General features: G+C 43.4%; 3 protein-coding genes across 3 annotated transcripts; 2 read left to right on the forward strand and 1 right to left on the reverse strand.

The window, feature by feature from the left end:
- Positions 1-631: 631 nt before the first annotated feature.
- On the forward strand, positions 632-4363 carry LOC129601344 (uncharacterized). The gene is made up of 6 exons (XM_055500141.1): positions 632-842; positions 917-1087; positions 1171-1294; positions 1363-1826; positions 2152-2970; positions 3343-4363. The coding sequence occupies exons 1-6, from the start codon at positions 761-763 to the stop codon at positions 4200-4202; spliced, it is 2520 nt and encodes an 839-aa protein (XP_055356116.1). The 5' UTR covers positions 632-760; the 3' UTR covers positions 4203-4363.
- A 260-nt stretch (positions 4364-4623) lies between these two features.
- Positions 4624-7381, forward strand: LOC129601336 (uncharacterized). The gene is made up of 2 exons (XM_055500130.1): positions 4624-4889; positions 5105-7381. The coding sequence occupies exons 1-2, from the start codon at positions 4805-4807 to the stop codon at positions 6811-6813; spliced, it is 1794 nt and encodes a 597-aa protein (XP_055356105.1). The 5' UTR covers positions 4624-4804; the 3' UTR covers positions 6814-7381.
- Positions 7382-14588: 7207 nt separating this feature from the next.
- Positions 14589-16496, reverse strand: LOC129601350 (uncharacterized). The gene is made up of 4 exons (XM_055500147.1): positions 16053-16496; positions 15931-15984; positions 15169-15391; positions 14589-15072 (listed from the first exon to the last, which is right to left on the reverse strand). The coding sequence occupies exons 1-4, from the start codon at positions 16265-16267 to the stop codon at positions 14809-14811; spliced, it is 756 nt and encodes a 251-aa protein (XP_055356122.1). The 5' UTR covers positions 16268-16496; the 3' UTR covers positions 14589-14808.
- Positions 16497-16793: the final 297 nt, after the last annotated feature.

Here is a 16793-nt window from a genome sequence, read left to right on the forward strand (position 1 = left end):
GAACTGAACAGATTTGTAATGCTGAAGAAATTTTAACTGCTTTAAATAATGTTGAGTGGAAGACAGTATTGTCGCTAAAAAGTTTTTACCACGAGGATCATGTACTGTTGTTGGAAGTGTAAATACTTGTTGATTTTTTGGTGGTGATTAATATTTTCCTGTTTCTTTCTTCCTGTGACGTGTCTGCTGCCTCGAATTGGGTTTGACCCAGACCGCTTGCGAACGTTAAACGATCAAATTAAACAATAATTTTTACATTGTTTAACAGTAGATTCTGATGCAAAATTTATTTACTAACAAAATGCAGTAAAAACAGCATAAGCATCTCAAGCTAAGTAATTAATTTACGTTTACAAGTTTCAGATATGGACAAATACAAGCTTATACTAGCTCAGTTTTCTTATGTTACTAGTACTCAGCGTTCCTAAATCGTGAGCCAACAGCTAAATTAATGCAAATGTACTAGTACTATCGACTCGTTATTAGTTAGACGTGTGACATTATCACAGTTGCATCGCAATGATGATCGCATCCACCGTACAAGAAAACGATTGCGATCAACCCTACCATAAAAACACACAGATACAGTACTTACCCACTTCGTTCTTAAACAAACAATTATGTACTTACACTGCACAGTGTACGGTAAAACCAACTGCAAAATAACCAAAACTACTTGAGCATTCTCTCCACCTCGTAGAAGTGCGTTCACAGACATTGGCCGATAGTGCTGCAGCCCATCGGGATAACAACGTACAACATGTTTATTACATTATTATTCGTGCCATTACACCTTACTTTAGCGAATGCAATCGGGGAGTCGCTTTTGAATCTGCCATCAGGCAAGTTCATCCTCCAAGTGCTCTCCAGATGTATGCGATCAAGTTTAATATATGGAAAAAAAGGTTGTTTTTAGCTGCAAGAGATTCGCCGGAAAGCGATAGAAATTCGTACTTCAACGACATCATCTGGAATGATGAAGATGACGGAGAACTGCACCAATACGCCAATGCCACCGGATATCTTCCAGTGGAAAATTATTGGCCCAATAACGGAAAAAATATTCCTTATGCCATCGAAGGGTTCAGTCAGTTTTCTGTGCTGGCTCGCACTGCTATACATTTATGTATTTCCTGGGATTTAAACCGGTAATTATAACCGTTTTGACAGGTCCGGAACAGAAACAAGTAATCAAGAAAGCTCTGCGCATAATTGAATGGCGAACCAGCTTGTGCATCACTTTCAAAAAGCGCAAACAAGAACGGGAATATATACAATTCTATCCGGGAAGGAGGTACTGCAGTATTAGCAGTTTTGTAAAATGCTTTTTATATGTAAATGTTTACGCCGTAAATCGTGTAGTTGCAAAGCGCACATTGGGTACGTTTTCGGACACGCTGCCAAAGTACAGCTGCACACGGACTGCTTCTCATCCGGCATTATCCAGCACGAAATCCTGCACACGCTAGGTATGTTCCACGAACATAACCGGCCCGACCGCGACCAGTACATCTCCCTGATCGAACACAACATTCGCACCGACCTGGATAAACGGAACTATGAGATCCTGCCGCGCATGGCCACATACGGCATGCCGTATGATGTAGACTCGATTATGCATTATGGGAACGGTGTGGAAATTTCCAAGAAAGGCCGAACAGCTATTGTAGCCAAAGTGCCATCCGACAACATGGGACAGCGGAAGGGTTTAAGTGTTTTGGATGTGGCTAAGCTGCAGAAAGCCTATCGGTGTTCACTGGACGATGGTGCATTTGAAGGACGACTGTTGGAACGCATGTTGGATTTGAATTCGGATCTTACTCCAGGTTAGTCGAAAAGCTGCCACAGTAATCGCAGCAAAGGAAACGATAATCAAATTAAAAGCCAATGTCTTTTTTGCTAATGCTAACTGCAGCCCCAAAGTCCGGGAAATTAGAATTTTGCTATCGGACATCGTATAACGTCTTCTTAAGACTTTTCGTTTTTTCTTGTTTTCTTTACTTTTGGTAAACACTCACCTTTAGTCGCTAAATCACTTTACCTTTAGTAAAGTTTTTTAAAAATCTTTTAGCTAAATTGTTGATTTTTTTAAACGAGAATTTCATAATTGTCTATGTGAGAGCACTTCAAAGAAACATGACGTTTTTTTAGGTGAAGGGACGGTGATGTTGGAGCCGTTTCCGCAGTTCTCCAGAGAACCAATGGCACGCGAGCACTGTGCCCTCCAGTTTACAACCAACTGTCGACCATCGTGGCCATCCACACCCAGCAACTGCACTCACACACAGAGCCTAGATATTACCTGCAATAACCTGGCACGCGCGCATGAACTCCGGCAAATGACCGCATCTATGTCGTCATTTCCGTTAAAAGCCACAAAAATCGATGTGTACGACGGCGGCCAAATTAACGTCGACTCTTTTGCTGCCATTCGAAAGCAAGTTGTGGTCTTCGATTTACGCAACTGTACGAACGAAACAGCCACGCAAAAGCTGCTGACCATGCAGTTTACGAATTTGCTGGATTTTGGTCTAATTAATTGTTATAATTTGGAGATCAGACGTCTCGACTTCAGCTTATCAAATAAGCTGAAGATGATTGCGTTCTCCAACGTGACAATCCAGCAACTGGAAAGGGATACATTTACCGATCTCCCGGCTTTACGCTTGCTGTCATTAGAATATGGACTAAACAACATGGAAAATTTTAACAAGCCTCTACGCGAATATTTGAACCGCCTTCATTGTAGCTGCGAGTTCAAATGGTACCGGCAGTGGTGGAGTAGCAACCGGCAACTGTTGCGAGTGGCGGCCGAGGGTGAAATTTATCGAACCGCTAATTCGTGGGGAAATGTTGCAATTAGTAAGGAAATGCTGTACCTACCGATTGACTGCGATGCGGTGTCGTTTCCATCAGGCCCAGCTTCCATTAACCATTCGCAGTATGGATTTTCAATCAATGCACCGAACTGTGAGTATTCTACTTTGCATTCAAACTGAAAACATGAGATACCGTAATTGAAGCGTTTGTATAGGCGTTCATCATTCGAAATCGTTCGGTTTTACAATCGTTTTTCAATTTCTTCGATCTTAATAATCGCAAGTTGACAAAAAATATTTTTAAGCCACAACTTCTTCAGTGTTATGTTAGTATTTCTATAAAGCTCACAAAACATTCATTAACAAACACATATGTGCGTGCGGTTAACTGGAAAGCGCGCCAACAGCAGTTGCACTACGAAAATCAGTTAAAGCATTGGAACTTTTTGAACTCTGATTATGGTTAAAGGATTTGCAACCCATACACCTACGTGTATTACAGCGATTTAAATTCTGCTTTTAGATGCCTTAGAAGGAAAGCTCAGCTGCACATCCGAAAGTGGAGAATCCGATGAACCCTTCCCGGATTTTTCTACTGAACCGTTAACCAAAGAACAGTGTGACCTCCAGTTTAGCACCCACTGCGCCCCGTACGGCGGCAAACGATTCAACTATTGTGGGACTTCCGCTGGCATGGCAATCGTTTGCGGCCGGCAAGCAGATGCACAAGAAATTCGGCAGATAACTTCGAACATGGCTAAATTCCTTCCGCGGGCAACCTTGCTAGATTTGTATGACGGATCGCATCTATCCTTCGGGACATTCTCCCCAATCCGCAGACAAATTGTGCTGCTCGGTTTATTCCAGTGCATCGCTGCTCGATCCACTGGCAAACTTAAAGAAATGCGCTTAATGAATTTGCTACAGTACGGATTGTACAACTGCTATAATCTACAAATCCTCAAGGATGATTTCAAGTATTCCACGAAATTAAGGGTCATCGAAATGAGGAACTCAACAATCCGGACGTTAGAAAGCGATACATTCACGAGTTTGCTATCCTTGCGAATTTTGGCTTTGGAATTGGGGTTGAAGGACGCTACTGTTTATAACAGAGATATTCAAAACTATTTGTACCGGTTGCACTGTTCATGTGAATTTGCCCCATTTCGGCACTGGAGAAAGAATAACAGCAGGCTACTGGATCACGCTGAGGATAAGGAAGTTTATGTGATCCCGCGCGCTGTCGGTAGTTTACAGTACTCACGAGCTGACATGTACTTGCCGGTTAACTGCGCAATGAATCCATTTCCTTTCGGAGTTGGCTCCATAAATTTTAGCCAGAGCGAATTTTCGTTGCATGATGACAATCGTTACTGCTGAAATGTTTTCTACTGCCAGTTGTGCTAGAAATGTCAGTAAATTATTGCGCGTGTCCTTACTGCTGCCGCATGGGCATCTTTTTTATACCAGTTTAAGCCTTATGATTACTTCGTACCGGTTATAATTGTTCACTTGCTGTGATTTGCCATATAAACAATGTATTTCACAAGCCAAATTATTGCTTTAGACTTATGGCTGTATAAATACGAAAAAAAAACTAACTGTAAATTCCACTGTGAAAAGCGCGACGGGAAGGAAATGACGCATGGTTAACAGGGATCGACATGGTTGATAATTTGATATCTGCTTTTCTCACGAACCTATCTCTTGATATGCAAGGGACGGTCTACACTGATGCCTCTTATCTAGTGAGCGTCATCGCTTTATTAACAAAAACCGGAAGCGTCTGGTACAGATTCGCAAGATATTCCTGCTAAGCTAGCAAGCTTGGAATGCAAGTAGAAGATTTATTATCTCAAAAAATATTATCCTCGCAGCTGTCACATACTTTGCTTTTTATTTTTTGACAGCAATAAATTGTCAGAGTTTTTAGCCCATAATCCGTAAAGGTGGTTAACCTAATTCTTAGCAAAACTATAAGGATGGACGCCAGAATAGTAAGCAGAATGCTGATTGGCGTAACCTTTGGAGTGATCGCGTTGCAACAGCTGGAAGCTACCGACCACCGTAAGTAAAAGTTTTTTAGATTACAAGTACTGCAAAAAGCTTGCAAACGCGCTAGCATAATGAAATTTTACTAGTTCAGCATTTATGTGAAATATTCACAAGACTTATATCTGAAAACTTATACCAGACGGTCTCGTTCTGTAAAAGCGCAAAACAGAGCCTTATGACGTATTGCTGAATTGGTCAAAAATTAAACTGCAATCGTAAACTTGCAGAAATCGGCCAGATGGCTGTGGATTTATTTTTGCCGGTAATAACGGTTCCATACAGCAACGTCCAAATAACTATCTTCAAAAGCCCAGCGGCCATTTATTACTACGCTCCCGCATGCGCCTTAGTGCCTAATTCCACCTATGTATTCTCCAGTGTGAACTCGCATCAGAATTTTGTCGTCTTTTCCGTGAAGCTTCGCGATGCGCAGTACCAAGAATACCTGGAGGCCGAAACATCGCTGCGGCTACACGAAACCATCAACCGGACCAATCTGCAGATGATCCCATTCCAAAGCATGCGCTTCGATTCCACGGATACATTCTCCAGATTAGCGATATCCAATCAGTGGATCTCGGTGGGCCATCAACCCGGTATCGTTCTCGGCCGTATCATGTGCTCGACCAATAAAGAATGCAACGCAGTCAAAAAATCTTTGGACGATCCCAACCAGCAGAACCACATCTTTGCCAATATGGAAGTCACCTTCGCTCTGAAAAAACCCTTACAGATGCGGAAGCGCGTGACGTTGACCACCGCTTTTGAGCACTCTTCACTGTTCGGTTCAATGGAGCAGCGTTTCTCGCAGGCTACCGATTCAACGGTCTGCATGCAGGAATCCGTTCTGCGCAGTATGATGCGAGAAGTACTGAACGGGATTTTTGAAAACCAGTTAGCGCATGATGAATTTGTTAGCGAAGACCAGATGCACAAAGCGGTCAGTCACGCCGTGCGCATGGTTAAACCAAATATCACGTCCACGGATTCGTTTCGGTCTGAAGATTGGCTGAAAACGTTCTGGCCGAGGGTCACCGACCGCCCGGACGAAAGAGCCAAAAACCTGAACGCCCGTGTCGGTGGCGACAAGACCTGGATGAAGGCCCTGTTCAAACCGGGAAGCAGTTATAAAGCCATGGAGCCGGCTCGTTCGGGGCTGGACTCGCAGTCACAAATGGATTGGAGCGTTATTGCATCGCAGCTAGAAGAAGCCGATGGGTTGGTTCAGTGGAACGGCGAGTCGTTTGTCACCACACCGATAACGTTGTACTGCATCAACTTAACGTGGTTACTGACCGCGGAGAAAATTCTAGGGAATATTACCATCCTGACCAGCGTCAAATCGGGAGACTTGACGTCAGCTGTGAATATTCCGGCAGCTGCGTCTATCGACAAATTTGTGCAGCCGTGGAAGCGGGAGACGGAGCGATGGGAGCAGGCAGAGAAGCGCATGCTGGAGATGAGAAACTCGGTTACAAACTTGGTACCGGTTGGGTCTATCATAGCGCACTACCGCAATGACAGTCTACCGGAATGCTGGTTGTATTGTAATGGCAGCAGCTTTAACGATTCACTCTATCCGTTATTAGCCAGTTTCTTACCAAACAATACCACGCCAGATTTCAGAGGGCGGATTCCGGTGGGAACGGGTGCGGTTTATAGTAAGGAGATCGGATTAACTGGTGGAGAAGCTAATCATACGCTGACGGTGGACCAACTGCCTCCTCATCAACATCGCGTTAACGTTACCGGGACTAACAACTACAGTGATGGGATTTACAGACTTTACAATTCATACGTAACCGGTTACCGGGATAACAGCGACAGAAATGGAGCGTCTCATGGAACTCTTCTTACGGAACCAGTTGGGAAGGGACAAGCATTCAACAATCTACAACCGTTCTTAACAACATCGTTCATTATTCGCGCTTGTTGATACCAACTGCTCTGCAAAGTCTGTAATACCTGGGTCACGGATTATGCTCTACAATTGCAGTTTACGCATGTTTACTGTATGCTAGTGCTGCGGATACTTGTACCGGAGAACCAAATACCAGTATGTGGACGGCAGAGTTTAACTGATAAACATACTTGGCTATTCTGTTGGTCGGGTGTTACAAAATAGTCTGTTGTTAACACTTACATGTATAATATTTTAAACTTGTCCGCTTCAGAAACACAAACTTTTATGCTGGTATCGAATTTTGCGTTTTTTTTTAACGCTGACAGGAAACATGAAGATGCAGTATACACGAGTATGTGTCTTCAAAACTGAACCCTTGCAAAACCGACCCGATTTAACACGATAACCCGTTTATTTTCTGTCTTAAATAAAAATCTTCTGACGTGTAAGATTTTGGTAAGGAAATCTGTATATTATTTGGACGTACAAGATCCGCCTTTGGTCTGTTTGGTCTGTCGTGTGGTTTGCTTAGCCAGTATAAGCGTTGAGTATAAAAGGCCGGCGTACTCTGTCATTCCCCTTCGCATTGCTGTCATTTGCAGTTCGCAAAAACACCCAGCGAAAGTATAAGTATCGTTGTTGTTTTTATTTTCAAGAAAATCGCTGCTCAAAACGCGATTGTGAATTTCCACACTCGTGCGGCGAGTGTAACGGAAACCACCGCGCCATGAACTGTGGCTCTATTAGAGCCGGAAACGGTTCGCATAATATGTGACTGGATTCTGTAGAGAGCGAAAATGTTTCTTGTGACCTTGTTAATTTTTCGTTAGATTCTGATTTGTTAACTCGCTGTTCTCTAACAAAGTCGTTTGCTAAATGGGTCAGCGCACTGGGCGATGATCCAGATGCAGACTTTATTTTAAATGGCATTGCTTACGGATTCAGGTTGGTGCCCGATTTGTCTCTTGTTTCGCCAGTAGACTGTCCCAATTATCGCAGTGCGCTAGATCCCGTTGCCAACGCGGAACTGAATAAGCTCTTTCTCGAAGAGTTAGAACAGGGCCGTATAATGGAACAGGACATGAAGCCTCTGCGCATTCAGTCAATAGGCGCCGTTCCCAAGAAGGGCAGTAGTTCATATAGGCCAATCACTGATTGCAGCAGGCCAGTTGATTGTTCTCTGAATTCATTTACTCAGTCTGAGACGTTCGCCTTTGAATCTATTGATAACGTTTTGGAATTTAGCACACCTAACTGCTACTATGCGGTAGTGGACATAAAAGCAGCATATAGGTCAGTTCCTGTATATCCACCGCACAGGCAGTTGCAAGGTTTCTGATGGTCCTTCGCCGGAAGACCGCCAGATGTTTATTATGTTGATTGTTTTCTCTGTTTTGGCCTTTCTAACGCACCATCGATTTTTCAAAGGATCTCTACTGCTATTGCTAGAATTTTGAAAAAGCGCGGGAGGAAAGTGGTTGTTTATTTGGATGACTTTCTTGTTAAAGGCGACACTTTTGAAGAATGTGAAGCCATAAAACAAGAACTCATTAATTTGTTAATTTTACTCGGTTTCTTCGTTAACTGGGAAAAAGTGCAAGGGCCGACACAAATCATCACCTTTCTAGGTGTTGTTATTGATTCAGTCAGACAGCGTCTTCTGTTGCCTGATGATAAAATTAATGAGCTTGTCGCACTTGCACATAATCTCAGTGAGCGGAAAAAAGTTACGAAACGTGAAATTCAAAGTTTTGCGGGGAAAACGGCATTTGCCGCAAGGGCACTGTACGGTGCGCGTACGTTCTCCCGCATATTTATCGACTGCGTTTGTGTATTAAAGCAGCCAACCGATCGAATGCGAATTACAGATAAGTTGCGCAATGAACTAAAATGGTGGACAATTTTTGCGCCAACCATGAATGGTTTATGCATGCATCGTTTTTCGTGCGAGCGCACAGTTAAAACCGTAACCACAGATGCTTCGTTTTCGGGATTTGGTGGGTGCACACAAGGAACCTGGCTGGCAGGAACTTGGGATGACTCCCGGAGTGTGCCGCCGGGGTTCACACAGAATTGGGTGCCGTCACCTGAGTTGCACAGCGCGCTTGTTCGAAACATTAACTTTTTAGAATTAATTGCTGTTTGTATTTGTTTAGTTGTGTTTGCGCCGCTGCTGCAGGGATGTAAAGTAATCGTTAAATCTGACAATACGCAGACAGTGGCCTTTATAAACCGTGGAACTACAAAAAGCGCCCCTGCCTTGCAGTGGCTTAAACTGGTACTGTTCGCCAGTATACAGTTCAATTTCCGTGTGTTTGCGGTACACTCGGCGGGAGCACAGAATGTAGTGGCAGACGCCCTCAGTCGCCTGACAGAAAGTGTAAATTTTAGTAAAATTCTTTTTGAAAATGTTAATTTTTTATTTCCTGGGACACGCTTACCGATCGGTTCGTTTTGCAGCTACCCAGTTAAAGGCACTGGAAAGCGAGCTGACGAATTTACGCCATGGTGCAATGGCGCCAAGTACCAGGAACACTAGAATGTCCCAATGGAAGCGGTTTATTTTATTTTGCGACGAATTTTCTTTAAATAACTTGCCAGCAGAGGAGTATACTGTTGCCCTTTATATAGCTTACCTTGCACGCACACTTGAATATAATACTATTCTTAACTACGTGTTTTCGCTCTCATCTTATCACCAAATAAATAACTTCGTCTCGCCCGACTTGAATAATTTTCTGATCAAGCAAGCGTTAGCAGGTGTACAACGGTCACGTTATAAACACCCAAACAAACGCGCACCAATTACGCTTGAGCCTTTGTACTCTATTAATTCCCACGTTGGTTGTCTTCCAAATAAATACAGAACAACATTTTGGGCTGCCTGTTTAGTCGCCTTTTTCAGCATGTTACGCAGCTCAAATTTGTTTTTTAATGACACCGGCATGCATTTAAAAGTTTCTGACGTTACGCTTCGCCCATGTTCTCTTGTGCTCTCTGTGAATGTACTTAAAACAGCCCGCCATCTTTCGGAGCGTATTTCGGTTCCGATACCGCGCTTAGCAAAAGGTCACGCTTTGTGCCCTTACCGTGCTATTAGGGACATGCTGGCCAAAAGCAAAGCTAGTGGTGATGATGCTTTGTTCAGTTATTGTGTTGACGAAATTGTTATGCCCCTCTCCAGTTGCAGGTTCAATGAATTACTACGGCTTGCCCTATCCTCCGCCTCCATACCCGCCAAGAAGTTTTCCGCGCACAGTTTTCGCGGTGGCGCCGCCACATATGCCGCCGAGCTGGCCATTCCCTCCGATGCACTAAAGGCACAAGGGAATTGGAAAAGCCAGTGTTTTGAAACTTACATTCAACGGACAGACGCCCTTCGTCGCGACTTCGCTACTCTCATAGCCAGTGGCGTTAACTCCTCCTAGCTGCTCTTCCCTCTTGGGGGTTTGGGTGTTTCGGCTCGGCGTGTTACCTCGCCCTGGATGTTTTGGCAATAAAATCCATTCCCCCTTTTACATAGTTATGTGTTGTGTTTAAGCGCGATACCACAAGTACAAATAATATGTTGAAACTGGAGGAGGTACAGTGAATATGGGCTCTCGAACATGGTGAACTACAGTATATAATATACAGTAGCTGCAGGGCAGAACGACATGTAGAGTTCAGTACGCAGAAAATTGCAGATGTCGGCATCAGTATGGCTGCTGTGAATTTACCTATGAGCTGCAGTCCAAAAACCATACAACTGTGTGGTTTTGTAGAAGTACACGTACGTACTCGAACGCGTAATGCATGAGTTGAATTGCCGCAAAAACTTCCGTAAAAACAACACCTTGTGGCTTGTGGCAACATAATTGCGCCCTGAAGCAAATTACATTTCACACAAGTATCAGCAACGCCAGAAACGATGTAAGGGAAGAACGCAGGAAGCGGCTAGTACGTGCTATAGTGCAGAAAAGGTTTCAGATTCAAAAGAAAATGAATACAGCGTGAAAGTTTAGCCAGCTTTTTTAAAATGCGCATTTCAAATTATTTATTGTGTACCATTTGCAGCAAGATTCCTCATTGGCTGCTTGGCCTACAGAATCCCACGGAAACCAAAGTTGTTACGGTTATCGTATCTTTCGGAATTTTCACAATTTTTTCTGATGATACTTGACATGCTGTCCGACTGTTGGGATATCTACAATATGTGGAAAGCCAATCCATACAAAATAATATTTAAATGGCAGATTCTCATTTCCACAGTACTCGGTCTACCGGTTCTGGCATCGCTAGTTCGCGCGTTCCTTCTTGCACGCTTGCGGAGCGCACCGAATGTCCGAACGAACTGGGGGAATACTACGGATCGACTGATCAGGAATGAAGAAAAAGTACTGGTGTTTTCGGAAGCTGCAACGGTGAACCGTGGTATCAAGGCTTGCGGACAGAGCTGCCAGACTGCAGCATTTTTCCAATCTTTTTGGGAAATATACCCATTAAGTGTCATAAGCAGGCAAGTTAGTTTAGTCGAAGCTTGTACTGTATGCTTGCCTGGCCAATAATGTACCAACTGTAGCTACTAGCTATTCTCGCATTTTGCAGTCGCTCGTACCGTTGACTGATTCTTTCATGTACATGTACAGTGTATATACAAATTACTTGTACAAATTACTTATACACACAGACCTGCGCCTTATACAGTTATGCATGAAGAAGTAGTCCGTATTCACTCAATTATTCGTGTTACTCTTCGATGCCAATAAATTGTTCACGTAGATGTTGGACGTTTTGGACCGTATGGAAAAACCAGAAAAACAACCCTGAGGAGTTTCTACATTCATACAATTATAAAAAGGATCCTAAATTCCAGCTTCTTCTCCTGCAAAAAGCTCAGCTTGATGAAATTAAATTCGAAGCCGCACCGCAGCTGGTCATTCAGTTATTATTAGGCGCTTCAATCTGGGTGGCCACTCAGACGGCCCCGCCCGTTTGGAAATGGGGTGTCCTATTCCTCTCGTTCTTGTCCATCTCCAAATATTTTCCCTCTGTCAACCATTTGCCGGGAATCTGTGCATTCAACAACTGCATCTACGTCGAAAAGGATTATATCGAATGGAAGGAGCTGGTTGCGATGCTGAAACCAAATATCTATATCTACAGCGGAGCCTTTAGAAATTTTATTTACATCGTGTGCCGGTACAACCTGGTGGTGGCGTTGTGGTTGTACAACTGGCCGGCACTTGTGTATGTGACGGGGTTTCAAATGATCGTCATTGCGGCCGTTTTGTGTGCGTTGCACAAAAAGGAGTTTCATGAGGACAGCGAACCGTACGTCATGGCGAACGGTATGGCCTTCTGTGCCGAATGGTTGTACGTGGTGGGCAACTTTCTGGTGACCCCGATTGCCACGACTATGACGAACCTCGGCATTCTTCTGGCTTTATTTTGCAGGCGTGCAATTTCGTGGTGTACGCTGTTTTGTTTAAATTAGGATGGGGCCATCAAACCAGTGCAGTCCACATATCGGCCGATGTGGCTGAAGACCACACGGTTTCTCTGCAACAGAACAGAGACTCGGATCGTGAATTTTATTTTATGGTGATATTTAATACCATAACCCTCATATCACTGCCCCTGCTATTGCTACTTATGGAGTGCTGCTGGAAACGTATGGATCAGTGGAGTCACTTCGACAATTGTGAACTCTGTAAAGGTGCGTAAGGCCGTCCGCTGGAGGCAGTTAACGTTATGTTAAGTAATCAGTGGTTGACCGTATCGAGCCTCAGATGGGATTAGTACGGGTAGACCCTTCTTTACCAAACTCCAGGAACAAGCAGATGCACTAACGTGATGAACAGGCTATAAAACAAGGTTAAACGAATTACGAATATTAGTTCAGTTTGCTTGAGAAAGTCTCTATTTATACCGTACTTCGGTAACTTCGCGTGGCTTTCTCCCATTACACAAGTTTTTAGCGTTCTTGTGTTTGCCATCTGCAATGCAGCGATCCCATATGGACGCAGTTTTGAGGGAATTTCTTGTGCTGCAGGTTTTCGTGCTCAGTTCTGTCAGTATCGGCCGTGCTGGTTGTGTGAATGGACTTATTGCCATGATCATCCTCTAGAGCAAAGTAAGATCCAGCGTAAGATACCTTTTATGAGGCCGTTTACACGGCAAGATGTGGATGATGTTGATTTTCCTGAACGGCGAAGCAATGAGGAAGGCGTGCAACTGCTCCCGAATTCTACATACTCCAGCATATGTAAAATCTTGAAAATGCTTGGAGATGTACAGGTTACCGACGATGAGGACTTTCTACTGTGCCGAGGTCATTATAGGCACCTGCAACAATTGAAAAGCGCAAATTTAACAACGACCGTTAACGATAGCTACCGGTTTGATAACGCAAGTGTGGTGCTGGCAAATGTGCAAATAGATCACTCACGGGGAAGTAAAGTTATGGAGTTAAGAAAGAATGGTGAGGAGGAACCTTGGAAGTTTAGGCTGGACCCTTTGGATATGTACAATTTTTTAGTTACGCTGTACTCGAATGAGCAACTATTGAACGCGCACATACCATATCAGTTGTTATTTAAGGCCCACGCTTACACGCAGGGTATTACAGCTGCTGTTTGCCAGAATGAGTGCTGGCGTCTTGTCAAACGGCTTCGGAAGGAGCATGTGTCCTGTTCAAAAGTCGCTTGCTGCTTATTTGTGCGCCCTGTTGACGAACTGATTGCACTGTTGCCGGCGCGGCTCGAGTTCCATCCTGTCTGCAGTCTAGAATACAAAACCCTGCTTGTTCAAGGAATTCTTCCTCCCAGCTCGGAGCTGACCCGGTTTGATTCATTCTACATGGATCGGCCGGGGATAGATCATAGAGCACTGGGGTATTTCGAAATAAAAACGGACGAAATGGATCTGGATACGGATCGCAGCATAGGCGAGATCATCAATGAAATTAGAAGGTTTCCACGCAGAATAGTATGTCCTTTGGAGCAAGTCTCAGCAAGAGAACGACAACCAGTTTAATGGACAAACACGATGGTATATGCCAAGACGATGCAACACCGGCAATAATAATGTAATAGTTTAATGGGTAATTGTTTTGAACAACGTTACCAAATTGTTTTGAACAACGCTACCAATACCAACAACAAAGGTTTTTTGTACTGGTAGTGGTGTCGTAAGTTTTTACAGTAACTGCAGTACTAAATTGCAGACTGATGAAATTAATATAATTCTGTTTTCTTAGAATCTTTGTGTAGATATCATTATTTGTATTATAATTATTACGGCACAAGGGCCGATGACCCCATTATAAACCGATATTAAGCCAGTAGCAGCAAGCCTATTTACAAACATAAGCCTTACTTTCTAGTATGTGTACCCTTGGATGTTTCAATTACCTACATAGGTAGTTAGCATTTTAATAAAAGCAAAACATCTAATGCTGCACATTCTGTATAAAAATGTGTAAAATGGTTTCACCGGTTTACAGCAGAAACTTCTTGCATTTACAATACTCTAATCTTTGTCAAAAACAGCCCGGAATTACAACTGTCCGAACTGTATTAAAGCTAGAAGGAATTCACTGTACTACTCCCAGTTTTCCAGTACTCCAGCACTACTGTAGTGTAAAGAACTCGCATAGATACTTGCAATTTGTTTCTATAATGCCTCGTAAAAGCACTTATATACAAAACATAAGATTTGCATTCACTTGTATATATTTATATATTGTCAGTTTGTCACTTACATAATGTATATTTTTGTTTTTTTTGAAGTGCGCATTTAGATACAAGATTTATTGCTTTTATAATAGAAGGCAGATACATCGGCAAATGATTTTGTTACTAAAGAAGTCGAACTGTTACGATTTAATACGCGTACCACAGCAGCTGTACTGTATAGGCCATCTTGTATTTTACATACTGCAAACCATATCCATACAAAATTTAAACATTCCCCAATTCCTTCTTGATACTGTATGTATTCACAACCGGTGGCGTTGCATTTGTGCATAAATTATCCCAGCATTCGTCAATGTTCGGAACTATAATCGCCTTTAACATTATCCTTTTGCTTCTCTTTCTTTCCATTTGGCTCCTTTTCTTTCTCTTTGGCTTTCGTCTTTACCGCTTTCGTTTTAACCGCTTTCGTCTCCGCTCCGGCATAGTACAAATCCTGATCGTAGTGATCTCGCGGTGCATCGTAATAATACGACCGTGGGCTGTCATAATTATAATTGTAGCTGTTTCCGTAAAAGTTTTGGTTTGGATACACGGGATTGCAGTAAGAATCCACCTTTATCAATAAACTGTACATGCATCTTTGTACCAAACAAATTAAATCACAGGACCGCAAAATTAATCCTGTTGACATGCGGAGTCGCGGACATACCTGATTTGGCCAATCGCACACTTGGAGATAGTTGTTGAACTTGAGCGAGGCCGGACAGTCCATCTTATCGAAACGTCCATCGGCCTGGCAGATGTGGAAGACACGGCAGTTGTACCCGGGATTGCCGTACATTCCCGGTGGGTGTCCGTAGCAACCCGGAGACTCGTAGCGGTAGATGGGACGGTTGTATGTCACTGGCCGGTAAGCCGGTCGATATTCGTACCTAACATAATTCAAAGTTTTTAGTGAAACAGTTTTGTCATGAGACATTTAAGTTCGGTCAATCTATTTGTACTGCTCGATCAGGAAAATGAAAAAGTCAACAAAAAAAGCTACTCGTATAAAATGTTAAGGCAACCGTATAGAAACAGTATACTGAACAAGTATTTTGAGATATTTGCTAATCAGGAGCCCCCATAATCCCTTATCATACCAAATACGTATTTCATAGACGCAAAATCGAGCGCACAGAACAAATATTATACAGCAGAAACAAGTAATCCGCTTCTATTGAATAAAAACTTATGAATACGGGATCGACCACCTTCAAACGGAGATTCATAAATACCGTAGATAGGCGACGGATTTGTAAACAGATATTAATATATAAGATAGGTTTATTGCTTATGCAGAGATTATCTTAAAATTAGCCGGCAAATTATGATTGCCAAACATTAGCTTTCCTGCCTTGGATACAAATACTTTATGCTGCACGTTAAACTGGCAAATTAGCTTCCGAACTTAACATGTTACAGTGTGTACCTGGCATATCTCGGTCGGTAAGCCGGTCGATAAGACGGTCGATATAAACTGTAGCTACAAAACAAATCAGCTTAATCCTCATCCAGCATGAACCCAACAACACGAACACCGGCACAACATACTGCCTTAACGGATATCCGCTCTCCGCTGCCTCGAAGAACCGGGCGCTACTCGAGGCATTCCGCTTGGCCCCAGGATTCCCACTCCGGCCCACCTTCTTTATAGAGAACGCCGGATTTTTCCTGACCCGTTTAAGTTGATCGGCCCAGGAATACTTGGCATGCACGGCATTCCACGACACCATAAACAACGCCAATGTGGCTATTCCACAGCGCATGATGGAGACCGATTAATCCGCTATCTGATAAAGAAGGCGCTACAATGTATCAGACAGTGGGCTTAACATGCCAACAGAACACTAGTCCGCTTAGTCGCACACTAACCATCCCCGCTCTTCTCGCCTCTCTAATTTATAAAATGCCAACCAGCTCCGACGGTTACCACTGCAGGCACTGCTGTATCTTCACACCCCGCGGCCCACATTCGCCATTGTGGGGGGATTGTTAGTCCGTTTGGTCGGCGCGTCGGTGTATTAGGCGATAACGTAATCAACATTGATGGGAATTATGTCCGAACGGCTGTCTGTATTAATAAGCGAATAGCCTACGCACCGCAATAATCAACAATTATACATATACAACGAGCCACCACCGTCTTTTCCCCCGGCATCGCTGTTGTCCGCGTAAATGACCTCCAAGGTTTGGACAAAGATGCGCTGATGCAGCAGACGGCGTCACTTGTAGTGGACACTCATAATTAAGTTGACTTAAAGCGATTGCTGCCGCTGATTGTTTGCTCTTTAT

This window comes from Paramacrobiotus metropolitanus, unplaced genomic scaffold (genome assembly GCF_019649055.1).
Source record: "Paramacrobiotus metropolitanus isolate TYO unplaced genomic scaffold, Prichtersi_v1.0 Parri_scaffold0000230, whole genome shotgun sequence".
NCBI classification, from domain to species: Eukaryota; Metazoa; Tardigrada; class Eutardigrada; order Parachela; family Macrobiotidae; genus Paramacrobiotus; species Paramacrobiotus metropolitanus.

Bases quoted from the DNA above. Each gene is read 5' to 3' on its own strand.
- LOC129601344 (XM_055500141.1), top strand. From the start codon at position 761: ATGTTTATTACATTATTATTCGTGCCATTACACCTTACTTTAGCGAAT. The intron at 843-916 runs GCAAGTTCATCC...GGTTGTTTTTAG, and splicing joins GCTTTTGAATCTGCCATCAG to CTGCAAGAGATTCGCCGGAA. The intron at 2,971-3,342 runs GTGAGTATTCTA...TTCTGCTTTTAG, and splicing joins TTCAATCAATGCACCGAACT to ATGCCTTAGAAGGAAAGCTC.
- LOC129601336 (XM_055500130.1), top strand. From the start codon at position 4,805: ATGGACGCCAGAATAGTAAGCAGAATGCTGATTGGCGTAACCTTTGGA. The intron at 4,890-5,104 runs GTAAGTAAAAGT...GTAAACTTGCAG, and splicing joins GCTGGAAGCTACCGACCACC to AAATCGGCCAGATGGCTGTG.
- LOC129601350 (XM_055500147.1), bottom strand. From the start codon at position 16,267: ATGCGCTGTGGAATAGCCACATTGGCGTTGTTTATGGTGTCGTGGAAT. The intron at 15,392-15,930 runs GTACACACTGTA...GAATTATGTTAG, and splicing joins TACCGACCGAGATATGCCAG to GTACGAATATCGACCGGCTT. The intron at 15,073-15,168 runs GTATGTCCGCGA...TTATTGATAAAG, and splicing joins TGTGCGATTGGCCAAATCAG to GTGGATTCTTACTGCAATCC.